Source organism: Phyllostomus discolor, chromosome 12 (genome assembly GCF_004126475.2).
Source record: "Phyllostomus discolor isolate MPI-MPIP mPhyDis1 chromosome 12, mPhyDis1.pri.v3, whole genome shotgun sequence".
NCBI classification, from domain to species: domain Eukaryota; kingdom Metazoa; phylum Chordata; class Mammalia; order Chiroptera; family Phyllostomidae; genus Phyllostomus; species Phyllostomus discolor.
Window position 1 is genome coordinate 49,103,122 of NC_040914.2, and position 27,621 is coordinate 49,130,742.

General features: G+C 68.3%; 1 protein-coding gene across 3 annotated transcripts in view; it reads left to right on the forward strand.

Moving 5' to 3' along the window:
* The first annotated feature begins 3,288 nt into the window (after nt 1-3,288).
* Nucleotides 3,289-27,621, forward strand: part of ADCY7 (adenylate cyclase 7) — a 41,124-nt gene continuing 16,791 nt past the window's right edge. For 2 of the 3 annotated variants that reach the window (XM_028501859.2, XM_028501860.2), the window contains exons 1-3: nt 15,922-16,014; nt 25,414-25,833; nt 27,276-27,479. In XM_028501859.2, the coding sequence (XP_028357660.1) occupies nt 25,663-25,833; nt 27,276-27,479 (375 nt within the window). In that variant the 5' untranslated portion in view covers nt 15,922-16,014; nt 25,414-25,662. Of the gene's footprint in view, nt 3,415-15,921; nt 16,015-25,413; nt 25,834-27,275; nt 27,480-27,621 lie in introns of those variants that run through there. The other variant, XM_036013516.1, reaches the window with a different exon arrangement.

Sequence of the window (27,621 nt, forward strand, 5' to 3'; positions counted from 1 at the left end):
CTCCCGTTCCGGGGAGCGAGCCCCCGCTTTCACTCTCCTGCCCCTGTTTGCTCGGAGCTCCACAGTGATCCACAGTCACTCGGGGACGGGGTCCCCCGGACCAGCGCTCTGGGGCTCCTCTCTCCTCCCGCCATCTTCCATCTCTTTTTACTTAACTTTACCTCCCAACCCTTCCGTTGGTTTTTCATGTCTGAGGGTTTCGTTTTTGTCCTCAGGGGCTCCTTGTTGGTTTTTTTATTTTTTTTAAGCATTCTATTTGGCTTCGTGGTGGCAGTATACCCTTTACTCCGGGAAGCTAGGAAAGGCAGTTCCTGTCCGCCGGCACAGTCTCCAGTCTCTGTTGGCTCGTCTTGGACGTCCTTTGGGGGCTGGAGGCCTCCCCGAGACTCCCCGGGCGGCTGCTGGTCTGTGCACGTGCACCATGGGGCCTGGCGAGCCCGCGGGACGCTCCACGTGGGAGTCCGCTGGGGCTCCTGGGCGTGTGCAGGCGGGTCGGCCGTGAGGAGGGGCTCGTCGGGGCCTCGCTGGTGGGGCACCCCGAGGATTCTTCCGGCTTGGGGGTAAGGCGGTGGCTGCCAGCACCCTGGGAGCTAGCCCAGAGGGGGAGAGGGGTGGCCTGAGACTGTGGGTATGTCTCTGCTTCCAGTACAAACTGCCTTTTGAATTTCCCTCCGTCCCTGCAGCCGGTGAGGCCCACCCTGGAGTCTGGCGGCTCTGTCAGCTTCTCCGGGCAAAGCCCTGCAGGCCTCTGCCTGGGCGGGAGGGACAGTCACCCAGCGGGGGGTGGTGGTGGAGGGGTCTGGGCGAGGGAGAGTCTGGCCCTCCCAGCTGCGCCTCAGATTTGAACCGACTCCTCCTCTTCCCGCCCCACCTGCTTCCCGAGCCCCCGGGCACGTCCCCCCAGCCCGGCTGGGCTGCTCCTCGGCTTTCCCCACGGCCGGTTCCGGGCTCCGTCCGTGTCCTGTGCCGGCCGAGCCGGTGCCACCGGCACACTGGCTCTCTCCCGCCCAAGTTCGCACTTCGGTCCCTGTTCCTCTCTCTGTTCCCGGGGGTCTTAAAAATGTCCTTTCACAGCCGCTTCGGGACGAAGAGGAGGCAGCGACACTAGAGGACGGACTCGTCCCAGCATCTCGGCTGGTAAGTCCTCCAGCGTCCCGCTGAGTCGCGGCGGGTGGGGGCAGGACGGGAGGGTCTCACTCGGGCATCTGGTGCCGGCCGTTCCCGGGCCGAGGGCACAGGCCCTTGGGGTGGGGGGCGTCTGTTTTCCGGAGTCTGCCACCACGGCGGGTGACTGAGAGGACAGACACACGACATGGATGTTTGGGGAGAGACATCTGACGTGTGACTGCAGCCCTCCCGTGTGGAGTGGGTTTCCCGTGCGGACCAAACGCTTCCGTGTGCACGTTCTGTCCGCAGACACAGGAGCCGTAACCTGCGGGTTGTCGGTCTGGTGTGAGGTGGCATGTAACGGCTTTTCCCAAAGTGGCAGCCACCCCATCCAGCACACTGGGAGGGCCGTCCTGCCCCCGCTGAGCCCCCGCTGAGCCCCCCCCTGCCCCGGCCTCGCTGCACAGGCTGGCCTGAGGCCCCTCGGCCAGTACCCCCGGGAGCCACGCCAGACCCGCTAACCCGGAGGCCCGGGGCAGCGCCCACGGCAGGTGTTTTCAGAGGCGGTTCCGACCTCGTGGCTCCAGCTGGAGACCCCGAGGGCTGGGCCGGCACTGAGCATGAGCCCCAGGAGGGCGGGCCCTGCCCGGGCCCCCCCTCACTCTCCGGCATTGACCTCGTCTGGCCGCAGGACACAGGCCGTCGGGCTGAGGCGCTCACGGTTCTGGAGGCAGGCAGGTGGGTCCCGTTGAGGGGCGGCGGGCCTGGCTCAGGTGCTGGCCCTGATGAGGGCCAGGTGTGCCCGCCGTTGGTGCGTCTACGGCACGGGGGAGTGCCAGCCGCTCGCACGTTCCCCGGTGAGCCCACGGCATGCAGCGGCGACCTTGCCAGGGAAGTGACGCAGCCCCAGCCCAGAGGGCCCACGGCCACCACCCCAGGGACCGTGGGAACCTCTCCTGCCTGGAGTGGAAACCGGATGGATCTCCACTCCCTGAATTCCACCATCTGGTTCCTCAGCATAGTTCCCCGAAGCAGGTGGCCTGTGGGCTGGGCTCTTCCACGGTCACGGTCACAGCCGTGGCCCTCCCGGGGCCTTTTCCCTGTGAAGCCGGCTGTGGTTCCAGGCTCCCGGGTGCCACCACTGGGGTCCGAGTAGACCAGGGTTTTCCTGGTCTGTCCGTGCTAGGGCCGCCTGGTGCCGGTCCATCTGTACACTCCTGGGGGTCCCGCCCACGGAGCTCTGGCCAGGGCCCCTGAGTCTGCACCTGAGAGCCGGGCTTCGCAGCCGCCCCAGGGCCCCCGTCCGTCCGTCCACAGAGGGGGCCCCGGGCTCCGGAACGGGGGTGTGGGCCCTTTGACCCAGTGGGAGGGGAGGGACGCCAGGAGACCTGGGATGTAACTGCCCTGCTGGGCCTGATGATCCCTCATTCTTGTCCTTTGTCCCTCCCAGCGGTGACTCAGGAGCACTTTCTGGCTCACCCAGCCTGGGCACCTCCGAGACGGGGCAGGCCTTTTTTTTTTTTTTTTTTTTTTACTGCTTGCTCTGGGCCGTGTCCTGGGGTTGTGGGAAGGCACCTGGGGGGGCACAGCGAGGTGTTGACAGCCATTTTCCTAGGCTGGCTCTGTCTTCCGGGCCCCAGCACAGACAGAGGGTCAAGGTGGACCCACAGGGCACAGGGCCCTGAGCCCCCACCTCTGGAGCCCCTTGGAGTTAAGGCCTGAGAGAGACCCACGCCCCCCTCGTCCTGGCAGGACGGCGTTAGCCCACAGACCACGCATCCTTCTAGAAATGGGCGTTGCTGGGTTGGGGGGCGGATCTGGAGGAGCAACAGCTGAAAGAGTTTACTAGAAAGTATTCCCCTCTGGGTTGGAGGAGCACCTGGCAGGTTCAAACACGTGTGCGACCGAGAAAACAGGTTGGAAAGGGTTTTATTTCCTGCTCCGGTTCCAAAGGGCCTGGCATTCCTTCCACACGGACCCGGGCGGGCGGGAGGACGGACACGTGTGGCGTTCACGCGTTCCCACACTTCTGGTGTTATCGAGCAGGGTGGCGGCGGGCAGCGACGAGATGGGGGACGGGTCCTCGGGGGCGCCCCTCCTCCCCGCCCACCTCGTCGCCGCCCGCAGCCGGGCTGGGCCGGGCCGGGCGGACCCCGACCGCCAGTGGGGGGCGCCTGTGGCCGTCCCTGCCGCACAGCCGGATCCCGCCCGGGGCGGTGCGCGCGGACTCTTGGGCGGTGGCGGAGACACCGGGGCGCGCAGACACCGGGGCGGCCGCGGCGGTGGAGACACACGGCGGCGGGGCAGGTGAGCGCGGCGGCGGGACCCCGTGGCGGAAGCGCGGCGCCCCGGCCCACGGAGCGCGCCCAGGGCTTGGGGAGGGGTTGGCTGGGATGCGCCCAGCCGGTCCTCGGGCCTGCCTGGCGGTGGGGCCCCACCGGGGGGAGGGCTGAGCCGGCCCCTCCCTCGGCTTCCTCCCCAGGCCCGAGAGGGGCACAGCGGCGGACAGCGAGCGGGTACCGGCCCACACGGGGACCCGGTCCCGCCCCCTCCCCCTCCCCTTCTCGGTCTCTGGCCAGAGCCCGCGGTGGTCTCTCAGATGCCCCCTCCCTGGCCCTCTGTTCTTCCCGCCTCCCCCTCCAAGACCCACGCTGGGGAATGAGCCCAGAAGGGCCCCAGTGCCATTGTGCTGACCACAAGACAGGACAGAGCTCTGTGTCCCTCCCTGGCTCCTCGCCCCCTTAGGCTGGAAAGCCTGGGGCTTTCGGGGGCGGCGGAGAGGGACAAGTTTGCCTGGTTCCCTGCCCCTGAGAAGGGGGCTCCCCCGAAGGGTCCGCACACGGCTGGCCCTGGGACCATGGACGGGGTTTGACTGCGGGGCCCACTGATAGGCGGCGTGCGGTTTTCCTCAGTAAATTCCCAGTCTGTCCACCGCGCCCCTGGGTTTCCCATGCAGGTGTTTGGCGGCCGAAGGTGGGACACGGTGTTTTCCATCCCTGTGGTTGGGGACCCCCTCCCGCCGAGGGCCCCGCGCTGTTCTGTGTGTCTTGTTCACGCCACTTTTTTATATGAGCGGCCCGAGCATCCTAGGTTTCGGTGCTGGGGGGCAGGACTGAAACCAGCAGCCGTGGGTGACAGAGAGTGCTGTGCTTAACAAGCTCTGGGGGGGTCGGAGGTTACACGTGGGTTTTCCACTGTGTGGGGGTGGGCGCCCCATCACCCTCTTCTCTTGTTCAAGGGTCAACTGTAGTCTAAGATTTTATATGTATGTGTGTGTGTGTGTGTGTGTGTGTGTGTATTAGAAAGGGTAAGGGAGAGAGAAGGGGAGGGAAACATCCATGTGTGGTTGCCTCTCGAGCACCCCCTACTGGGGACCCAGTCCGCAACCCAGGTCTGCGCCCTGACTGGGAATCAAACCTGCGACCCTTTGGTTCTCAGCCCGCACTCCATCCGCTGAGCCACACCAGCCAGGGCTGTAGTCTGTTTGAAGTGCAAACAGCTCAAGGGAAGAAAACTCCATGAGGGCCGGACCGGGGTTGGGGCTGGAAGCAGCTTGGCCCCAGCTGACGGTGAGCAGGACCCTGAGCAGTTAAAGGAGGGGCTGTGGCTGGGACTGTGGGCAGGCAGATCCCTGAGCTGGGTCCCCGCTGGGGGAACCCCAAACCTGACCTGTCCCGTGAAGGGAGTGGTTGGAAGTGGGGCCTGTGGTCTGGGGGCGCCCTGTCTCCTGGTTTCTGCCTGGTGTCCCTGCTGCCAGAGGCTGGGAACCCATGGGCTGTGTCCCAGAGCCAGAGCTGGAGACGCGTCTGGGCCCCGAGGCGGGGAGCAGAGCCTTTTCGGTGAGGCCCACGGGTGCCCTGTGTGGCCGGGCTGCGCCCGCTGTCGGTTCAGGGCCCTCGTTGGTGGCTGACGCCTGCCGGAGCGTGATGATCAGCAGTGGCGTGAGTGAGGGAATGAATGAATGAATGAGTGAATGAATGAATGAATGAGGGGGGAGGGAATGGGTGGCCAACAGGAGGGCGGTGGGCTCAGGCACGAGGCTGAGGCGACCCGGCAGGCGGGGGCTTCGGGCTTTGAGACGAGGGGGGCTCTGGCATTCAGTCGCTGCTTTCCCGTGCGGGCGGGTGCCCCCCCTCAAGGAAAGCTCATCCGCTGTGGGCCTGGGGCCGGGCCACACAGGCCGCAGGTGCAGTGAGGAGCCCCGCACCGGTGGCCGGCCGCGCCTGGGGACCAGAGCGGGGCAACCGCGCATGGGGACTTGGGTCTCCGGGTGCCTTTTGGAGCTCCCCCTCCCCCTGGCCCCCACCCCTCGCCCCACCCCAGGACCGAATGCTCGGGATCCTCAGATGGGTCCTCTCTCCTCAGCCCCCAGGACTTCGAGAGTGGGTGCTCTCGGGCCTTTTGTGGGAGAGGGCAGGGGGAGGTGGGAGCCTTCCCGTCTCTGGGGCCGATGGCTGCAGAGCCATGGCTCCCCCCTGGTGTCGTGTGATCCTGTGAGTTAAGCGGGGACTGGGGCCTGGCCTCCCGGCCTTCCCGTGGTTCTGGAAGGGTCTGGCGGGGTGCACAGCAGGAGCTGACCCCACCTCAGCAGGCAGAGTCTGCAGTGGGCCCCATAAACCCTCTCCCAGGGGCAAGACACACTGCCCGCCCACCGCCCTGCCCCCCCCCTCCTGTTCCTGCCCCGTACCCGGGGTGCTCCGGGGCTTGGCTGCTGACCCCTGCCTCCGGGACCCCCTTTCCCTGCAGCTGGGCACAGACAGACTGCCAACGGCCGGCCGCCGTGGCTCCTGTGGCTCCTGTGGCACAGGGAGCCGGCCTGTGCCCGGGAGGGGGCGGGAGTGGGTGCGGTCCTTGCCTCCCTGAGTCTGCCGGCCAATAGGAGAGACAGAGCGGCTGCACCTTGACCCCAGACCCTGCTGGGGGGAGAGGCCCGTGCAGGGCGGGCCGGTCGGAGGAGGGGCGGGAGGAGTCTCCGTTGGGGTACCTCTGGGGAGTTTGTTGGTAGATGGTTTTCTTATTCACACTTCCTGCGTTTTCAAAACTGGCTACAGTGGGGAAGAAAAGCAAAACTTGATTCCTGTTTTGTCTGTTCTGGAAAAGTTTCAAGAGCAGTTCTGTGGGTTTGAAACCCGGCAGTGGGTTTGCCAGCGGGGTTGGAGGCCCGGGTAGGCTTCCGAATTTAATGGGGCGGCCCGTGGGGAGGCCTCGGGGTTTCAAGGTGTTTCAGTGCCGGGTAGCATCCAAACCCAGCAGGAAGCCTGGGCCGTGGGCGCAAGAGCCGCTCGCTGGCCTGCCACCTGTCCCTGTGCGTCCGGTGGCATCTGCCACTCACGGCCAGTGGGCGGGTGGGAGCCGGGGTGACGGCGGCCCCTCCCCAGAGGGGGTCAAGGCCAGGGGGAGACAGCGGCAAGTTGAGGGACCCTCCAGGCCCCGAGCGACCCCCATTCGGGAACCAGAGACTCCGGGAGGGGTTTCCCAGGCTGAGGCTCCTGGCCTGGGGTGGAATGGCACGAGGAGGGCTCTGGGCCCCGAGAGGAGAGGGCAGCCCCTTCTTCCCGTGGGTCCTCAGGGGGAAGCTGAGGTGGGGGGATCCACTGGTGGGCTCCTCCTCCTCCTCCTGGCAGGTCCTGCCGTGTGACCCCCGGGGCCCTGAGCCATGCCTGTCTCTGCCATGTGAGCCCCACTCCCTCCCCTCTGGCCCCCACCGTTCCTGGCTCCCAGAAAGCCTTCCCTGTGGTGCAGCCTCGTTGTGCATCTTAGGGTGCGCTCAGCCCCTCTTGGGCGGCAGACTTCAGGGGTCCCCGTGAGCACACGTGGTCTGTGGGTCAGGGACATAGCCTGGGGGTCCCCCCAACTGGATGGTCACTTAAGAGGGGAAGAGAAAGGCAGGAGATGCTGCCCACCCCACCCGGCGCTGCATGGCCCTCTCTGCCCCGCTCCCCCCAGCTTATACAGAGGGGCTGGCAGGGGCCCTGCAGGGCGGGGCGCGGGGCCCATCGCCTCCGTTAATGAGCACCTGCCGAGTGAGTGGCCGTCCGCAGCCGCCGTCCAGCTGTTTGCGCGAGGAGGCCGCTTTCAGTGATTAACGAAGGCTGGTATTTGTGAGGCTCCCCCCATCTGGAGGGAGCCTCCCGGGCCTGGGCTTGAGTCCCGCTCCCCCTTCCCAGCCGGGTGGCTTTTGGTCCGGGGCTCCGGCCTCCCGGGGCTCCGGTTCCTCGTGCACGACATGCAGGCACTAAGAAGACGTGTCTCAGAGGCCCAGGGGCAGGTCCGGATTGAAGGAGACGAAGGAGGCATGACAACCAGATGCAGCAGGTGAACGTGGGCTCCCCCTGGCCCTTGAGGAGGGGGTGCAGGGTAGGGTGCCAGCTGCCCCGGGAGGGGCTCACGGAGGGGCCCCCGGCTGCCGTCTGCCTCTTGGTTTGGTGTATGTAGGTGGGCGTTTCTCTCCCTGTTCCAGCCCCTGGTCGTCTGTGAAATGGGGCTGTACCGCCTTCTGGAGGGGGTCGGGCAGGCTGGCGGGCCTGGCCTGCAGCCGGGAGCGTGGGGAGCCCTGTGTGTGGGGCTGCGAGCGCTTCCGTGCCACCTTTGGCCTCTGGTTCCCCAGCAGCCGGGCGCAGGGTCAGCGGGCGCCCAGAAGGAGGAGGACCGAGCAGCCGGCTGCAGCCGACGGGCAGGGGGCAAGGCTGGCTGGCTCTGGCTGGCTGGACCTTGCCGGCGGGCCTTCCGGTCCCCACCGCACAGCGGAGACGGTGGGAGCCGCTCGACCGACCGGGTGAGCTCGCTGTGTGGCAGGGAGACCGAGGCTCAGAGAGGCGGAGCGGCCCCCAGGGGTCCCGCTGGTCCAGGCCGCCTGGGCCTGCTGGGCCAGGGCTCTGAGCCTCGTCCCCCCGGACACGAGGAGGAAGTCACCTCCTGTCTCCTCTCTAGTGGCTGTGATTTTGTGTCACAGAGACGACTCCCACTTCTCACTGAAAAATCAGGAACCCTAAGCCACAACGAGGGACAACCCCGAATCTGTCCTCTTGGAAGTAGCCCGAGAACACAGCATGTGCGTCTCTCCAGGCGGCTTTAAAAAAAAACAAACCAAAACACCCCAAACCCTGTGATGGTAGAAAGTCCTGAGCGCCCAGCTCTCCTTCCAGGGCCCTCGGGGCGGCTGGCTCTGCCGACGGCCGGGCCTGGGGAAGGACGGCGAGGCGTCTGCCGGTGTCGCCCGCTGCCAAGTTTCTCGGAGGAAGCGAGGCCGCGGGGTTGGCAGGGCCGCGGCTTCCACATCTGGTCTTTCAGGATTCTCCGCTGTTATTCAACCCGCGGCCTGACCCGGGCTGCCCCCGTCCTCAGCCGGGGCCCTGTTGCCCAGGCTCGGCTGGGATGGAAAGGAGGGGGCGGTGGGACCCGGCCCCCCCGGCCTCCGGGCGCCGTGCCACCACGACGTGGCGTCCCTCATCTCTCTGCTCCGGCGTCGGAACTGGGGCGAGCGGCCACCCTTCTGACTGAGCCCTGCACAGGGGCAGCGGCCGCCGGGGGCGGGGGCAGGGGGCCGGGGCGTTAGGAGAGGCGCTGTGTCCTCAGCACGGGTGTTTATGTGGATCGTTTCGAGGCCCACCCCGCCGCCCCTTAGCACGCTCTGCGGGGGAGTCCGCAGGCCTGGTTGCGTCCCGTAACTCGTACCTGGCCCCAGGGTGCCCTTCTGCTCTGGACCCCCGGCGCCCCGCCTGCCGAGGGGAGGGACCCCTTGCGTGTCAAGGGAAGGGACGGGCCGGAGCCCCTCCCCGTGTTCCCAGGGAGGGACGGGACCGGCAGCGTGTCCCTGAGCCCCGGAGGCCCGGTGAGTCGGCGCGCTGGAATGCACCCCCGCCCCCACCGGGAGGCATCGGGCTGCAGCGGCCCGGGGAGGTGGGCCCGCGGGGACGCCCGCTGCGGGCCGCTTGGGGGGCTCTGCGTCTGCTACCTGCGCCTCAGGAGGGTCCGGGGGCGGGTCCGTGCGGCAGAAATGTCACGGGGGCGTGTCGCGTGCCTGTGCTGGGGCCAGGTGACTCGCATTCCTCCCGAGCAGATGACAGGTGACCCTCCCTCCCTCCTGAGCTGGTGGCACTCGGAGAATGAGTCAGTTCCGTCTGGGCCTGGCCTGGGGGATCCGCTTCCAGGGCGGGCAGGTCGGTGCTGATTGGCAGGAGGCCTGGGTCCCTGCGTGGTGAGGTCACGCGCCTCCACCACGCGCCCTCACCACGTGGTGGCTGCCCGCCCCCACCAGCTGGTTCAGGAGGGAGTGGGGGAGGGGGGCTTGGTGTCATTCGAGGCCCCAGAAGGCCCTCGTGGTGTTTCTGTGCCCTTGGCCACCAGGCAGGGCGGGAGGGTCCAAGCACGGCCGTGAGCGGCGGCAGGCCCCCCGGGCGGCTGATGACCACAGCGGCCTCCAGCTCACATCCGAGCGGCGCAGTGACCGGGAGCACCGCCCCCCCCACAAGGTAGTGAGGAGAAAGGTCCGGGACGGCGTCTCCTTGGGCCATGCTGAGTGACAGTCCCGTTTCCCAGCGGACACTGGAGGGCCGGCTTCCCGTAGGAACAGGTCACCGTCACCAGCGCGGAGGGGAGGGCACGGCACGTCTCTGGGGAGAGGCCCGGGGTGCCGTGGCCGGGGGCAGGTGGCGACGGGGGCAGACGAGCCTGTTTGCCATTCCAGGTGGCAGAGCCACAGCCACCCTTGAGGGCGGAAGGACGGGCAGGGCCGGGAGCGGGCTCGGGAGGCACGGGGGAGCCGGGGAGGGTCTTTGGCCAGGGGACGGGGGTGGTACCTCCGGGAACCAGGGCTTGGGGCTGAGAGGACGCCCCGCCTGGCCGCCCAGCCTTGATCCTGCACTGGCGACGATGTGTCTTGGGCTCCCAGGGAGTTGGACGGCGTTGCCCTGACTTTCTCATTCTCGGGGGGCTCCCTGAGCTGCCGGGGTCAGAGCCACGGGGTGGGTGGGGCTCTCACTCTGGAGCTCTGAAGCCCTCCCCAGCCCACGGGGCCGAGGGGCCGGGCCGGGAGTGGGTGGCCGGGCGAGGAGCGCAGGGCTCTGCTCCGGCATGGCGGGCCCCCAGACTATCCCCTAGACTGTCCCCCAGGGCAGGAGAGACATGGGGGGACTGGAGCACAGACGGTGGTTTTCCTGCTCACGCCCCCTCCCAGAAACCCCCCCCGGAGATCACCGCCTGCTCCGGCCCCGGGGTTCCTCCCCGGCCCCAGTGCGGGGCAGCCGTGACGTGGATGGAGAGGCCGCAGGCTAGCTGGAGGCCCTGGACTTCCCTGGCATGGACCGGGCCCCTCCCCCCGCCCCGGGTGGGGAAACTGAGGCTCGAGTCCTGCGGCGGGTGGGCGGCAGAGGCAGCCCGGGGCCCCGTGCCAGGCAGCACTCGCCGCTAATTGCTCATTAAGCGTGCATTGTCTCCCTGCCCCAGCCCTTGTCTCCGGGCTCCTAATGGAGATTTTTGGTGCTTGTTGTATTATTTTCACTTTTTGAAAATCGTTCCAGCTTAAAGCTTCCAATTTCCATAAAGTCACTGGAGCCAGGAGCCCGGCCGGACGGCTCCCCCTGACCGCCGTGGAGGGCTCCGCCGCGGCTGGGAGGGGGGGCCCCACGCACCCTGAGAGGCGCGGAGCCCGAGGCGCTGCTGCCCCCGCCGACGAGCAGGAAGTTGTGGGTCCCAGACGTGAGTCACTCTCGTTAGGTGGCCGGGAAGGAGCCTTCCCGTGCGTGCGCCTGGGTGCCAGCCGCGGAGGGGCAGGCGAGGGTCCGGCCACCGCCGGGCCAGCTCAGACCCTGGCCCCACTGCCCGGGGGCCCTGGAGCAGAGCCAGGTAAAGCGGGGTGTGGGGACGGGCCAAGGGGGGCCGCTGGACGGCAACACCCCCCCCCCAGGCAGGCCGGGCCCGGCACTGGGTGGACTGGACAGGGTCCGAGCTGGGGGTGGGGGCGCTCTCAGAGCCTCCTGGGCGGCGGCCAGCCATGTGGGCTGGCTACTGGACAGCGGGCCAGAGATAATGTGTCCCGGCCTTCCGCAGCCCAGCAGGAAGGTGGCCGTTACGACCACGGCCCGTCCCCCCGGGACTCCTGGGCGTGCGGACGCTGAGCCCGCGCCTCTGTCCAGGCTGGACTTGTGTGTGCGTCCAAGTCCGTTTCACTTTTCTCAATGACTGCAAGCGAGTGTGGGAAGGGCCGTTGAGTTTATGAGGTTCAGCAGTAAACAGAAAGCCCGAGCTCGCTCGGGGAGGGAGGCGTGCCGGCACAGAACCACCGGGAGGCCGGGGGGAGCACAGGCGGGGTTCTCGCAGCCCCTCCCAGCCCTGGGCCCCGGGACCTGCAGCGTGGGCCGCGGGCAGGGGCTCCTCCCGGATCTCCCCGAGAGCTCATGGAACACGTGTGTGCAGACACGCGGAGGAGCGGCAGCCCCTGGCCTGTCACGGCCACATGGCGTCCGGCCGGCTGACACTGCGGGCTTCCTCTGTGGCCAGCTCTCGGGGGAGGGGCTGGGGGAGGGGCCTGGGGAGGGAGGCAGAGGGCTGGGCCCGGCTCTCAGCCTCCGGGCACCCAGCCCGGAGCTGGACAGCCGGCCAGTGTCCAGTGTCTGTGCTGGGACTGTGGGGCCCGTCACTCGCACTCTTGGCCTCGGAGCGCAGGCGGACAGTGTGAGGGGGGTCCAGGCCGGCCTTTCCCGGGTGGGGGGCCTGCTCGCCCGGGGACCCTCGGGCGGAGCGAGCCTCTGCGTGCGTGACCGTGTTTGAGTCTGTCAGCGGTTTCACGTGTCGGAAGAGCCCGTCCCCGACGGGGACCCTGAGGGTGCGTGTTCTCGAACGCGTCTCAGCCCCGGACACCCCCAAGGAGGGTGCGGAAGCGAGCGGGCTGGAGAGGGGTGGAAGGGCCGGCCGGGCAGGAGGTGCGGGCCCTTCGAGTCCTGGGGTTTTCCTGCGGCTCCGGCCGTGGGGGGTGGGTGTGGAGGCGGGAGGGAGGGAGGCTCTCGGGCTGCTCCCGACTCTCGGCCCTCGGAAAGGAGGGTGTGTGCTTGCGGGGGGAAGAGTGTCCAGTGGCGTTTTATGGAAAAGAGGTGGCCGTTTTCTGGGGGTTGGCGGGGGTGTGGGTGGTCTCCAAGGGCCTCTGTGCTAGGCCGGGGTCTGGGGGCGGGGTCTGGGGGCCGCGAGTGGAGGGACGTAGGGGGACTGGGCCCCCCCAACAGGCTGCAGGGGCTCTTCCAGGGGAGACAGATGTTGCTTTGAGGGCGCGGACCCCTCTTCACAGTCCGTCGCTGCTGCGTTAACCTGGGCCCCACCCACCGCCCTGTGCGGGAGGGGACTTCTGCACCCAGTTCACAGAGGGGAAGACAGAGGCCTGGTGGGGACTGTCCTGTCCTGCTCACGTGGTGGGCGGGTTTCCGGGGTGCGCGCCCCACCCCTGAGAGCTGCCGTGTTGGAGGTCGGGACCCCGTGTCGGTCTGTGGAGAGCGAGGTGGCCCTCGCAGGCGGGGCAAGGACCTGGGTTCCTCTGAGGGGGTCCCAGGCCCGGCGCCCCGTCTGCACCCGCCGCAGGCGGCTGGGCCCAAGTCAGGCTGGGTGTCGGGGATGTGCGCTCCGGCCGGCCCCGTGGACTTCTCCACAACCGGCCAGCCCACCCCCACCCCCACCCCCACCCCCACCCCCACCCCCACCCCCAGGGGCCACGGAGAGCAGGCTGTCCCTCATCCCTCCTCCTGTGCTGGAGGAAGAGGGTGCGGACCATGGTCACACTGAGCTGGTGGCAGCTCTGCCCAGTCGGAGGACAGGGCGGAACCTGCTGGAAAGTTCTGTGCCGTCTCACCGCACGCCTGTATCAGAGCAGCCGAGTCGGCCTTTTGTGGGGTCGGTTTCCGAGGGTGGGAGGAGGTGCTGATGGAGGACGGCGGGGGGGGGACGGGGGGGCAGCATCTGCTCTGCTTAAAGAGACCTGCATAGCCAGGAGCCGGGGGCCCATGTGGCCTGGTCACAGAGGGAATGAGGTCACCACGCCCAACAGCAGTGAGAAGCAGGGGTCTCCTGGAGGTCGTGGGGTCCAGCCCCCCACCCCCAGGCAGAGCTGGGGACGCTCCTCCCTGCACAGCAGGGGGATGGGCGAGGGCCTGGGTGGGCTCCTGACCGCTGGGAGGAGGCTGCTGGCGGCGCCCGGAGCGTCAGGTGCTGGTGGGGTCAGATGAGGCGGAGACACCAGAACTGGCCCCGGCAGGGGAGGCAGCCGGCGACCCAGGGGTGGGGGGGTGGGCGTTGCTGTCGTCACTGTCTTGTGGCCGAGTGTGTCGGGGGCAGACACACGTGGGGGAGGGATGCTGGGAGGGGAGTGCGGGAGGGGCCGGGGGAGGGCAGGCCTCCCTGGAAGCCGACGCCCCGCCCCCCGCTGGTCGGCCTTCCCCAGGTCCCAGGCATCTGAGACCGGCCAGCTCCGGCTAGGGTTCCCCAGGCCACAACCGGAGCCCTCCCGCCAGCCCCTCCTCTGCCGTGTGTCCCTCTGCTCCCTCCCAGCCCCCTTGTCCACCTGTGGCTCTGGCCACCTCTGTCCCCAAAGGGTGGTGGCAACGTGGCCACCCAACAGCCATCAGCATGTGGCTCCACCCGCCACCTCCCTCAGACCTCACAGCTGGGCACACACCTGGGTGCAGAAGCAGCCTTCAGGCCTGCCCTCCCCTGGCCCCAACCCTCCCCTCCCCTGACCCCCACCCCCACCCTGACCCCCACCTTGACCCTAGAAGCCCTCTAGGTGTTGGTGGGGTGGGTGGCGAGCCTGGGGCCAGAGGTGGGCTCAGCTGCTCTTGGGTGACCCTTCTCTTGTGACACGGGGACCATCCCTTCTCCCGCCACCTGCCGACGTCTCGGACAGGTCTGTTTCCAGGTGTTTCCTGGGCCCCGCCCAGCGCCGTGCCAGGGCGCTGCGCCTGAGCTGACCTGGGGTCCGGGTGGACGGGCTGCCTGGCCTCGAGCCCGGAGCACCACCTGGGGGTGTCTGGGTCCCTCCAACACGCCCACCCAGTGGGTCTCTCCTGGCTGGTGTCTCGGTGGAAGCCCCTGTCCTGGCTCTCGGGGCCCCCGCCCTCCGGGTCTGTCTTTCTGGCCCCTGGCTCCCTCGGGGCCAGGCCGGGACTTGGCCAGCAGGTCTGTGCACCCCTCCCCGGCCTCGGCCGTGCCGTCCTCTCCCCGTGTCCTCCATGCGAGGGCTCCCCCTCTGGGGTCCTCCAGCTCAGGAGGAGGAGGGGTGCAGCTGACCTGGGTCGTTGATTGCCCGAGTCACTGAGGCTGAGCAGGCTGAGGTGTCCCGGATGCTGGGGTGCAGCTGCTGCTTGCACAGATGGGGAAACTGAGGCCCGGAAGGCTCCCCCGCCTCGGGGCTCGTGGGAGTTTTCCTGGCAGGAGCTGTGATGCAGGCTCACGTCCCCCGAACTCCATCGGTCAGGGGTGTGGACTAGGGACCAGGGGTCCCTCCTCCTGGCCTTGGTCTCCCCATGTCTGCAGTGGGCAGCCAGGTGTCTCCAGGGCCTGCCCGCCCCTGCTGCTGGCCGCCTTGACCCGTGTCCCTGGGGCCCCCTGGCTGGGAGAGGGCCCGTGCTGCCTCAGGGTGGGGCCTGGCCTCATGGGGAAGCGTCCTGTTCAGAGCAAGCAGACGACCCGGAGTTCCTGCCCAGGTCCCCGGGGAGGGGGCGCAGCAGGGCGGGGTGGGGGCAGCTCCTCTGTACCCCTGCATCAGGCCCCGCTGCCTGGGCAGGGGCAAGGGGGGAGACGTGCCTTTGGGGGGGCTGGCAGGAAGGGAGACCGGGACCCCTGGGTCTTGGAGTGTGTCCCCCGGTGCCCGTCGACGTCCAGCCTCGAGTGGCTGCCCCCGCCCCCGTGTGCGGAGCCGCCGACCTCGGTGTGAAGCCCGGGGCACTGGGCGCCGGTACCGGTCCGCCCCGTGAGCGAGGACACGGAGGCCCAGAGCGGCTGACGGGCCCACCCGGCCACACAGCCGCTCTGATGCGGAGCTGGGGTTCGCACCTGTTTGATCTCAGGGCCTGCGGGCTCAGCCAGTGGGGGGCTGGCCCCCGCCCCGACCTCTGCCCCCCTGGGCTGGTGGTTCCTCACGTGGGTCACTTGCCATGTGTCTCTCCTGTCCCCACAGCATGAGCTCTGTGTCGTTGTGGCGTCAGCACCTTGCTGGGGGGCCGGGGCCCCTCATGTGGGTGGGGGCCCAGTGAGGACTGGTTGGGTGGGGGTGGGGGTGTGGGCTCCCCCACCCCCCAGGCTTGTTTTCCTGTAGCAGAAACAGCCCAGTGAGGTCAAGGTCGGCCCCCGCCATAGACACTTTCTGGATTTATGAGTTTCCATAGCCCTGAGGTCAGGTTGCTGTCAGAATAGGTGGCGGAGTGGGGGACCTTTCACCCCCATGGCTCAGCTGAGGAACCGGGTGCTGAGCGGCTGGTGAGTGGCCGGAGCTCACGCCGGCAGGACAGGGGGCGCGCCCCTGCCTGCCAGTCTGGTGCAGGCTCTGTTGGACCTTGGAAGCTGGATGGTGTGTGGGCAGCCATCGGCCTTGGGGGATGTGTTCCCTGTGGCCAGGCGGCAGGCCAGCTGCCCTGTGCGGCCGTGGGAAGGGTGGGCAGCAGCGGGGGTGCTGAGGCAGGCTCCGCATCCAGACTAGGTGGGGGATTGGAGGCCCTCCTGGAGGAGGTGGCGGCCGAGCCGGCCCTGCAGGGCGGCACGAGTCTGCCAGGCAGAGGCAGTTTGGGGGTGGGGAGGCGGGCAGCGCTCTGAGGCCGGCGCTGCCTGCAGACCGAGGGGCGGAGCTTGTTTGGGGAACCGAAATGAGTCGAATCACGCAGCCCCGAAGAAGGCCGAGCTCGGGTGGCCCCGGAGGAGTGTTCTGGCCAGGGGGTGAGCGGGGCTGGGCTGGGCGTCCCTGGGAGCCCCGGCAGGTGCGGGAGCCCTGGTGGATGGTCCCGGGGGTGGGGCGCTTGCGTTTGGGCGACGTGGGGGGGGGACAGCAGACCGAGATTCTGTTGTGGCGCTTGGCGTGCCCAGCCTGACTCTGGCTCCGGAAAGCAGAGGTTTGTGGGAGGAAGGAGCGAGTGACCCGGGGCAGGGGCTCGGCTCCGGGGCCGGCTGGGGGGGTGCTTCTTGAGCCCCCCGTGTGGGTGCCGCTCCTGAACCCGGGCCGTGGTGTGGGGGGCGATCGGCTGGGGCTGCCCCCCTGCTGCAGGGCTCTTCCGGCTCCGGGCCGGGCCTCGCCAGGTGGCCCCAGCGCCTCGCCCGGGTCCTCGGAAACCATGGGGAAGGTGGGGTCCCGGCCCCTTGGAGCAGGCCCGGGAACTGTGGTGGCCGGCATTGCAGGCGCCAGACTGGGGCCTGTGGGGCTAGGCGGTGGTTTTGGGGGCCCTGCTGAGCTCCGTGAACAGCCGGGGGAGGAGGCTGAGGCCCAGCGTGGCCTGCTGAGTCCTGGTGGGGTGGGGGGTGGTGCTTAGCCCCCGACCTCTCTGTGGTCAGTGGCTCTGCTCACCTGAGCGGCAGGGCCCTCAGAGACACGGGAGGAGGCCTCTCCTGCCCTGGAGGAATCGGGCCGGGGAGGGGCGGGGGCAGAGCTGAGTCTCCCCGACAGGCAGCCCTCGGCTCCGGCCCCCCGGCGCTGCACCGCCCAGGGCAGGTGGGGAGACTGAGGCAGGGGGCCGCCCCCCTCGCGTCGCTGGGGAGAAGCAGGAAGTGCGGCGGGAGGCTCCTTTCCTGGCTGGTGTTTGGCTCTTTCCTGCTCGAGCCTCTCCAGGGCAGAGCACCACACGAACCGAAACTCCCCTTGCTCCCCTGTCTTCCCCTCGCCCCCAGCCCAGAGGCCGGCTCGGGGCAGGCTCACCCCTGCCTCCCTGTGCCCGTCCGGCCCGAGTCAGGTGGGCAGGCGGGCGTGGGGGCCCCAGCCCGAGGAAGCCCCTCGGCCACTGGGAGAGGGGAGGGTAGTGGCCTGCCTGGGGCACAGCTGCCCGGGACGTGTTCTTGGGGAGCGGCCCCGAGCTGGCTCTTGGAGACTCCAAAGTCGGCATTTCCCGAGGAGGGTTCCTGCCCCGAGGGTCCCTCGAACCGAAAAGACCGGGAAACGTCCAGCTGCGTGGAGCTCAGGATTCCCCCGCCCTGCAGGACTTGTCAGGGCCTTTGGTCTGCTCACGGGCCCGGGAACTGGGCGCTGGTGCCAGCCTGTCGCCGTGGCACGGAGCCTGTCATGCCCGCTGCCGGGCAGAGCGCGTCCCGGGAAAGGCAGGCGCAGGGCTGAGAATCAGCCTGGGCCTCGGAGCGGAGCAGGCCTGGGTTCGAGTCTCCGCTCTGCTGCTCCCCAGCCGGGGACTGCGGGCGAATCGGTTAGTGTCTCAGTGTCGTCTCCTGGCGGGAAACCGAGTGGGAGCTACCCCACCCCACCCTGGGGGTCGGGATGGAAGGACCTGGCCCGGCTGACCTCTGCCCTCTGTGCCCCCAGAGGCCAGGCCACTCTCGGGGTGGAATGGGGGCCAGGGCAGCCTGACCCCTCCCGTGCGGTGGGCCGTGCTAGGGTCGGGGCTCCCCCTGCCCACCTGTAGCCTTTGTCCCCTTGCGCCAGGCGCAGCCGTGGTGGCCTGCCCACACGGCGCCAGCCAACCCTCCCAAAGCCCTGGGTGGTCAGCATCACTCCCCCCTGTTGTCAAGCTGGGGACCGGGGCGCAGGCAGGGAGGGTGAGTGACCCCTCGCTCCGGGTCATGCAGCTCAGACATCATGGCCGAGCGGTTTGTTTTCTTTCTTTTTAAGGCATTTCCATGTATGTTTGGCACACACATATGTACATGTGTACACACGCCAACAGACACACCAGGAGCACATCTTCCCATGTCCATGTATGAAACGTACAAGGGTCACTTGGGGTTCTTCTACTGGTGTCTTTGTTTTGGGCTCCTCTCATTTTTTTTAAGATTTTATTTATTTATTTTTAGAGAGGGAAGGGAGGGAGATAGAGAAACATCAATGTGCGGTTGCTGGGGGCCGTGGCCTGCAACCCAGGCATGTGGCCTGACTGGGAATCGAACCTGTGACACTTTGGTTTGCAGCCTGCACTCAATCCACTGAGCTATGCCAGCTGGGGCGGCTCTTCCATTTTAAAGTCCACTCTCCGGCGGCAGGAGGGACACGCCCAGAGCTGTGCCCGTCTCCTGGGCGCACTGCCCCCTCCCCGACAGCCGGGTCATCTTCCAGCGCCAGGCTGTCTCCCGGCCCACGGCCCCGGCACTGGTGGACGGACAGACAGACAGACAGACACACGCTGTTCCGCCGGGGGTTGCTGCACACCAGGTGGCAGCGAGGGAGGCGTGCAGGCCGCTGTTTCGCACACCTGCAGGTGTGCACAGGGTGAGCCCACCCCCGAGGGGTGTGCCGGGGCACAGGTGTGGGTGTGTGCGTGTGCACATCAGCGACCTCGGGAGACAGGACTGACGACTCCTTCCCCGGGTGGCGCAGAACCATACCCTGGTTGGTCGGGGGAGGGGGAGCGTGACTGCACCCGGCCCGGCCCGCGCAGGCCTGGGACGTGCGTGGGGGGCTCTCCGCCCGCCGGGGGCGCAGAAATGGCGTCTACCATGGTGTGAATGAGTGTTGCTCCAGTGCTGGGTTTCGGTGCCAGTCACAGCACCGACCTGTGGCCTCTCTGTCCCTCCCCTTCTCTCCTTTTTCTTTGGGGTGGTGGGTCTTGTCTTTTTTAATCTTTGTAGGAGCTCTTTCCCTAGGAGGGCGCTTCATTCCTCGTGGTGAGAGTTGCAAACGTTTTCCTGATCTCTCCCATCTTCCGATTTTGCTTTTGGTAGTTTTTACCGCGTGGAAGAGTTTTTAAAGACGGAACAGAATGTGTCGGTCTTTCCGCGTTACGGGCCTTCGGTGCTCAGGTGTGGTCGGTTAGAAAGGACGCACGCGCCACCCGAGACGCGAGAGTTCTGTAGCGGCTTCTCACGTGCGGACACCCACCCGGGAAGGTCAGGACTTCCGCTGTGTGCTCCGTCTCGGCCGGCAGCGCGGGGCTTGGGGCTCAGACTTCCCTCCTCCTGGCCCCTCCAGGCCAGCTCTGCCTGCGTGCCCGTGAGATGGGGCTCCCCTCCCTCCTCCCACTCCCCTTCCCACCCTGCTGCCTGGGTGCCCCCCCAACCAACGCCCACCGTCCTGGAATCCTGGGTGGGATGCGCATCGTGTGAGGTCCCCAAAGGCTGGCCAGACTTCCCCTTTCTGGTTTTCCCTTGCCGAGGGGAAAGGGATCAGAAACGTGTTAACCAGGGGCATGAAAACGTTTCCATTCCACAAGGGGAGACTTGGGAGGGTAGTGTGAAAGGAGTGAATCACTAACGGTGAAATGTCAGGCCCGGGTGGAGAGGAGACACTGCTGTGCTTTCCGGGAGGGGCGCGTGGGCGGTGGGCCGGTCAGGTGCCACCCACTGTGCGCCGAGCCCCTGCAGGCCCCTGGGGGAGTGGACCCTGGGGCCCTGCGTTTGGGAGCTCGTGCCAGGAGCACCGGCCTCGCGGCCCCGCACCTGGGGCCCGGCTCGCCCACACGGTTCTCGTGCGTGTCTGTCGGACGAGTGAGCACAGCCTCTCTCTCACGGAGAGTGAATGAATGGGGGGTGTTTCCTAAGCGGTGACTCCACTGGCATTGGAACCGGTGCAGGAGACAGCGAAGGGATTTATTATTGTCTCTGGCGGCTCGTGCAGCGGGCGTGGGGGAGGGATCAACAGGGCACTTGCATTTTGAAGAGGAGAGACTGACTAGGGTAATGCTTCAACTCCCCGCCTGCCCCTCCACAACCCCCCCATGACCCGCCCCCGCCCCTAGGGCCAGGTGGCAGCAGCCCGGCTGTGCCTGCCTGTCCGCTTCCCTGAGGTTCTCCCCATGGCCCCCCGCAGCTGGGCCTCGGGGGTCCGGCACTGCAGCCCTGGCTAGTGGGAAACAGGGGCCCAGGTCAGGGAAGGGGCCTGCCCCGGGCCCCGGGGCAGGGTGGAGCCAGGACTGGGATGCAGGCCTGTGGCCCCCAAGACTGGTGGGCAGCCCTTGGCCCCTGGGGCTGGGGTAGTCAGCCTGGGCGTTTTGGGGAGCAGATGGGGGGTGGGCGGTGGGGCTGCTGGTGTCCTTGGTGGACTTGAGGTTTCACCCTGCTTGGTGGCTCTGCGGGCTATGACCGGGAGGCAGGGAGACAAGGTGGCAGGTCCTCGGGACCCTGCCCCGTGCGTGCCTCTGACCTGTTGGTGCCTCTGCCCCGTGGTGGCCCCTCAGCTCTGGGGACTGAGCCTTCTCCTTGGGCTCCTCGGGCCGCTGTGTCCTGCAGCCTCGCCTGCTGGCCACTGTGACCGCCTCGATCCCGCCACCCACCCCCCCAGCTTAGGTGTCAGCACCTCAGTTGCGGGTGAGGCAGGCGAGGCCCCGGCTGTGGGCAGCCTGCTGCTCCCAGGGCCAGTGGCAGGGAGCTGGGCTTTGAACCTGGGGCTCCTCCCACCCCCCAGGGACAGCTCGCTGGGGAGAGGTGGGACGAAGCTGTGCTTGCTCCCCGTGCTGGGGGTGGGGGTGGGGGCGGGGGCAGGGAAGGGCCCTTTTGCATCTGGCTCCATCGCCTCCGGCCCATGGGCCTCCTCCACTTTCTGCCTCGTTTCGGGGTTCCAGCTGGTTGGCTCATCCGTCCCTGCCACCCCCGGTTGCCAGGGCTCAGACACCAATCCCGCCACCACGGCGTGGTGAGCAGGTGCTGGGCGGGTGACAGGCGTCTGGGAAGGCGTCCCAGGGGTAGGGGGCGGGCACACATCCTGGGAGAGAAGGGGTGAGGATGGACGGCCTCCAGCAAAGGCCAAGGGCTGCTGGGCCCAGTGGGGGTGGAGGGGGGCGCCGAGGCTGGTGTGGGGGTGCTGGGCTCCGGGGCCCCAGGCTGGCTTCCTGTGGCCCCACAAGTGTCCCCTCCGTGCCTGGCGGGTGCTGGGAGAGCAGCATCTGCTGAGGGGACAGCCTGGACATGGGGCTCCTGTCCGCAAAGGACAACTCCCTCCCCCCGTGACCCGTCCGTCCCCAAGCGCTGGGCCAGTCCCGGGACGAGCCCGTGCTGCCGGGGTGGGCCGAGGGCACCCAGTGGGGCCTCTCCTCTGCTCCTCTTCGGGCCTGCCCCCCCACTTCCTCTTCCTGCAGCCACTGGGGCCCCTGCAGCGGCAGGGCCAGAGGCAGCCGGGCTGGGGTTCCTGCTGCCGGCGCTGCCTGGGGAGGAAGTGGGGCCCTGGGTCTGTGGCGCTGGGGCGGCCCCGGGGTGTGGGGGCCGCGAGCCCGCCGTGCGGGGACAGGAGTTCCTGAGTGCCCCCCGAGGCCCGGCCCTGCCGCGCTCACTTGAGGCCCCCGAAGTCCTCCCAGACGCCCTGTCAGCACTCGGCAGGGAGGGCACGGGCAGCCCTGCCTTGTTGGTCGGGGAAGCTCGGAGGGCTTCCCGGACGAAGAGGCCCCCCTGGGTCCTGCTGGTGGAGCGGAGGCTGCTGGAGCCTGGCCCTGGGCCCCGACAGGGGAGGGCGGGAAGGGGTGGACGTTTCAGACGTCGTGGGCTCCGTGGGCGTCAGCGCTGTGAGGGTGCCGGGCAGGACGAGAGGGCCGGTGTCGCTAGCTGCGTGACGTCGGGGAAGTGACTCACCCTCTCTGTGCCTCCGTTCCCACGTGCGCGTGACGGTAGCAGCGGTCGCACCCACCCGCAGGGCAGGGCAGAGGGTTTGGGGAGCCACGGTGCCGGGCACACATACTCCTGTGTGTGTGTGTGTGTGTGTGTGTGTGTGGCTCTGCCCGCTCTGTCTCAGGCCCGGGGGCTGCAGGGAGCTCAGAGCCCCCCGGCAGGGCTCCAGGGGAGGAGGTTCGTGATCCTGGTTTCTGCTCCTGCCTCAGTGTGCCCGAGCCCCCTGAGTCCCCACTGGGAGGCCACTACAGAGGACACGGGGAGCCCCTGCCTGCAGCCCTGGGCCGGCCGGGTCGACAGGGACACAGTGGCAGCGGTGTGAGGGCCAGGGGGTCCCCTGCCCTGCCCGGCCCAGCCCCTCCCAGAGGAAGGTCTCGCCTGCCCATGTCTGCAGGGGCGCGAGCTCACCTCCCACTTAAGTGGGGCCCCTCACCCCCAGCTCTGGACCCATCAAGGGGCCGAGAGGGTGTCCTGGACACAGCAGACGGGGGCAGGGGCCCAACACAGACCTCGGCGGTCGAGGCTGCGAGTGGCAGGAACCGAAAACTGGCCTCAGCTGCCAGCGGCACGGCTTGTCCCGGGGGACTCAGACGTCGGAGGCCGCTGAGCTTCGGGCGGAGCCGGGCCCGGGGGTCTCGCACCAGCCCTCTGCGTGGGCTTCGTCCTCAGGTGGGCCGTGTCTGTCCCTGTGGGCGTCCAGGTGTCTGCCGGGAGCAGGGAGGGCGCCCCTTTCCCGAGGGTCAGCCACCGTCCCGCAGAGGAGTCTCAGCGAGGTGATGCTGGGCACACGCCCTTCCTCACACCAGTCCCTGGGGCTCGGGAGGGGCTGCGGATGAGCCAGACCAGGGGGGACACGCGGCCCCTGAGCCAGGGGACCGAGACGGGGCGGGGGGGGGGGCGCGACAGTGCCTAGCAGAAGTAGGAGAGACCCTCGTCCCCTGGGGGCCCCCCTCTTCTACAAAATGGGGCTGCGCCCCCTGCCCCCACGCCCCCACCAGAGTCACCGTGACACACCTGAGGGACCTGAGACCACCACCCTCCAGGCAGAGGGGCCTCGGCTCCCCCAGGTGCGGGTGTCTGAGTGGGGTGGCATGGGCGGGGGGGAGGTGGGGCCTGAGGGGGGAACCGCTAGCCGGGGCGCCCCGTGGCGGAGAGGCGCTGGGCTCCCTGGCGCTGGGCACCCTGGCGCTGGGCTCCCCGGCGCTGGGCGGTGCAGGCTGAGGCTGCAGAGTGGGTGTTGCTTGGAGACATGGCAGAGGGGCCCCTTTGTCCAGCCGGGGTCTCCGAGGGGCCCTCCAGCTGCCGCTGAGTTGGCGGCAGCAGGAGAGGTGGCTGTCAGACAGAAGGGCCTGGAGACCTTCCCTAGCGGAGGGGGCCTCTGGGCCGAGTTTTGGGGGTCGGCTCCCCGGGAGAAGCTGTCTTTTGAGGAGTGACCGACATAGGCTCCCCGCCCCCCCGGCCCTCACCTGCTGAGGAGCGGGACAAGGTCCCCTGGGGGGCCCAGGGCCCGTGCCCAGTGCCAGTGCCCGTGCCCAGTGCCGTCATTGTCCACCTCCTGACCCTCCTGCCGTTGCCCGGGAAGCGGCCCAATTAGACCCGGAGGGCAGTGTTGACCAGGCCTGTCCTCTGCATGCCCGGCTCCGCCCGGAGGGGCAGGCTGGCAGCGGGGGCTGAGTGGCGGCTCGGGGCGTGTGTGTCTGGGTGTCTGGGTGTGTGGTTTTCCCGGGAGAGCAGCTGTGGCAGGTGCCCAGCCCCCGCCCCGGTGTTTGGGGTTTCTCAGCCTGGCTGCCCCGACGCACCGGCTCTGGAGCCAGGCCCGGGGTAGGGACAGTGCCCAGTCTGGAGCTGGCGCCGCCGCCGGGAGGAGCCCCATGGGGAAGCCGCTCGGATCTGCACGGCAGCGGGGCCGGCCCGGGCCCCCCTGGGAGCACCAGGGCGGGAGCTGGCAGACCTGGGGTGAAACTCCGGGCCTGCTACCGGCCAGCTCCGGCTGCGTGACCTGGGACCGGCCCCTCGGCCCCACTGGGCTCAGATATGTGTCTGTGGCATGGCTGTCACACTGTGGCCTCAGCGGGTTAGGATGGGGGCAGCGGGGACGGCGTGGCGGTGCCGGGGGTGCCCCGGCCTGGGGGCGTCTCAGGGTGGGGGCCTCGTCCTGCCCGGCAGACCCCGCAGCGCAGGGCTGGCGCGGTGGTGGGCACTGGGAGGACGCCGCCCGTGGGATGCAGACCGGCCGGTTTGGAGTGAGAGACAGTACGCCGATGGACTGCGCCGCTCACATGTCCAAGTCCACGTTGACAAGCTGCGTCCCGTGGACGGCTGTGGTCGGAGCTGGACTGAGCGCTCTGGCCGCTGGGCCGTCCTCGGCCAGGGTGCCCGGGGGAAACGGGTGCTGAGGCTGGTGGACCTGCCTGGGCCTGGAGGGAGCCAGGCCCCAGCTGGCACCATGCCCCCCGCCCCCCCGCACCCCTCCAGGCTTGTGGTTTTCCTGTTTTGTGCCTGGGGGGCGGGGGTGTGCGTGCATCAGGAGCTGGACATCCAGCCCAGGGCTGTTCCCTCGACCCCAGGCCCCAGCTCCAGCCCCTGTGTCTGCAGACTGCACGGTTTTGGGCCACTCTGTGTCACTGGGGACTGGGAGCCCCGGGCACAGAGAGCCAGCCTAGCGCACAGGCAGTGTCGGGGGCTGGGCAGGCCTGAGGTGGCGTCGCCAGGCCTGCATGGAGTTTGGGGAAGTGGGGCCCACCTGGGCTGAGCATCGCAGGCCTGGGGTCTGCCCCCCACTCTGTGACGAGGGGTCCACCGGGTTCCGTCTCCGGGGTGCAGTTCCTTTTCTGTGAGGTGGGGCTTGTACACTCTTCCACTTCCTGTCGGTAGGCCTTGGTAAAGAGCGTGCCGTGTGTGCAAAGGTAACGTGACACAGATACAAAGGGGGGGGTCCTCTGGCTGAAGCAGGTGGGGGCCTGAGACTCGGGGCTCCCTAAGAAGCGGGGTCCTCACACCAGGGCCGTGGGGGCAGAGGAGGGCCTGCAGACCCATCCACGGGCACGCTCACCCACGGAGCACACGGGTGGCCCCTCGGACATGCTCTGGGAAGGGACAAGGCGGCTTCGGTGGCCGCTGCCGGGTGATCAGCAAGGCCCTTGGGGAAGTAGATGAGGCTGGACCCGGCAACAGTGACAGTGACGGTGACACAGGCACAGAGTGCTTGGGCAGCCCTGTTGGTGGACATTCCCAGGTGCCCAGTATAACAGCCACTGGTGGTGTGTGTGGTGTGTGGTCGCTGCGTGCTCGAAGCGTGACTGGTGTGACGGAGGGGCCAAGCGTCTGAATCGACCTTCATTGTGAAGGGCCACGTAGGGCTGGTGACGACGGCGCCCCCTAGAGCAGTCCCAGGAAATGCAGGCCGAGCGTGAGTGTGAGTGTGGGGGGTGCAGAGCTTTAAGCAGGACTCAGAGTCAGGTTCAGGTTCAGGCTGATAGCTCAGACCCGGGACTGTGAGGCCCCTCCCTGCCCTGCCCCACTGTCCCCTGATGCCAGCCCTTCCCTGCCCCGGCCTGCCCAGGTCCAATCCCAGGTCGCTTTGTGTGTCCGCAGAGCTGAGGAGCCCGCGTGTCTGGCCAGCCCGGCCCTGCTGCAAGGGGAGATGACCGGAGCGCAGTGACCGCCGCTGGCAGTGGAGCGAGCAGGCAGACCCCGCGGGGCCCATGGAGCTGCAGGCCGCGGGGGCCTTCCCCCAGCCCCGTCTGCCAGGCCGCGAGAGGCCAGGGGCCTAGGCCCGCAGATGCCCCCCGGGCCGGGCGGTCTCCCGAGCAGACGGCCGGCCGGGGGCGCCGGGGCGGGAGCATGCCGGCCAAAGGGCGCTACTTCCTCAACGAGGGCGAGGAGGGCCTGGGCCGCGACGCCCTGTACGAGAAGTACCGCCTCACCAGCCAGCACGGCCCGCTGCTGCTCACGCTGCTCCTGGTGGCTGTGGTGGCCTGCGTGGCCCTCATCGCCATCGCCTTCAGCGTCGGGGTGAGTGAGCGCGGCCCCCCGGGCAGCGGGGGCTCCGAGGGGGCTCCGACCCCGGCTCTGAAGCCCGGTCTCGGGGAGGCCTCGGGGGGGGGTCTCCGACTTTCTCCCTCCGTGGAGTGCCCTGCCGGTGGCAGGCAGGGCTTTGAGACTTTGGAATCTGGGGTGGTTTTATTTTTTTTTAAAAGATTTTACTTATTTATTTTTAGAGAGGGAAGGGAGGGAGAAAGAGAGAGAGAGAGAAACATCAATGTGCGGTTGCTGGGGGCCATGGCCTGCAACCCAGGCATGTGCCCTGACTGGGAATCGAACCTGTGATGCTTTGGTTCGCAGCCTGGGCTCAATCCACTGAGCTACGCCAGCCAGCGCTAACCTGGGTGGTTTTAGATGGGACGTGCATTTGGCCAGATGGGCTGCCCTCACTTTTCTCCACCGTGAACCTGGATTCTCTTGAAGAGCGTGGTCGGGTGGCCCGTGGGTCACTGCCGCCCCGTCTGGTCCCCCGTCAGACATTGGGATTCCGTGCCGGCACCTCCTCACAGAGCCTGGCTGTGGTCCCGGAGTCCGTGGGGGACGACGCAGCTGCCCAGCTGCCCAGCCGCCACCACTGATCCCGTCTCTGGCCCTGCCCCACCCCGGCCGCTGCCTACGGGTAGCCGCAGAGCACTTGACCTGTGGCTGCTGTGGCTGCTGTGGCTGCGGCGCTGATTTCTAACTGACCTGGTGTCGTGGACACTTGACTTTCAGTGGCCACAGGAGGCTAGTGGCTGCTGGATGAGCAGCAGCATCTGAGATGGAAGCATGAGCGAGGGTGCTGCCAGGGTGGAGGGTGTGCCCAGCACCCAGTAGGCGCTTCATAAACCGTGGCACATTCCAGCATTCAGCAAACAGTGCTTGAGTGCCTACTGCGTGCAGGCGCCCCGCTCAGCCTCTGTGCTCATGGAGCCGAGGGCCATGGGGGACACCAGGTGCTGCCCCTGCTGAGACCTATCTTTCCTGCACCCCCCCCCCCCAAGGTGTTCTAGTCTGTTCCTTCGCTCCAGCTCTTCCCCTGTGTGGGGCGTCTGTGCCCGCCCTCTCCACATAGCCCCCTGCTGGTTCTTTCAGGAGCAGCGCCTGTCCCAGCGGGTGTGCTCAGAGCACTCAGGGGCCCAGGGAGGCCCGATGGTGGAGCGGGTGGGGAGTGAGCGAGGCGGGACCAGGCTGTGCAGGCTGCCTGGGGCTGCACAGGGGCCCGGGGGAGGTGGTGGCGCAGGCAGCCCTGGCAGAGGCAACAGCGCGGACCGAGCCTGCAGGTGAGAAGGGACCTGCTGCTTGGTGGGAACGCAGCCACCGCCCACACGGAGGGAGCCGCAGGGGGCTGGGAGCTCAGGGCAGACTGGAGAGGCCACCCTGGCGGGCTCTCTGGAGGAGGTGGCATTCCCACGCCTGTCTTCCGTGCCCAGGAGCCCTCCCAGCAGCCGGCCGTCCTGGGGACGGCGTTCCTGACGCTGGCCGTGTTCGTCGCGCTCTACGTGCTGGTGTACATCGAGTGCCTCGGCCGGCGGGGGCTCTGGGCCTCGGCACTGCTCACCTGGGCCTGCCTCGTGGCGCTGGGCTACGTGCTGGTGTTCGACTCGTGCAGGAAGGCGGCCTGCGCCTGGGAGCAGGTAACGGCTGGGCTGGGAGCTCGTTCCCTGAGGGGCTGGGTGCAGGGCAGCCAGCGCTGAGAGTGGACGGGGCGGGCGAGCAGGCCCTGCCCAGCCTCCTGGTCGTTACCCCTCCTGCGGAGGGAGGGCCGCAGACAGAGGG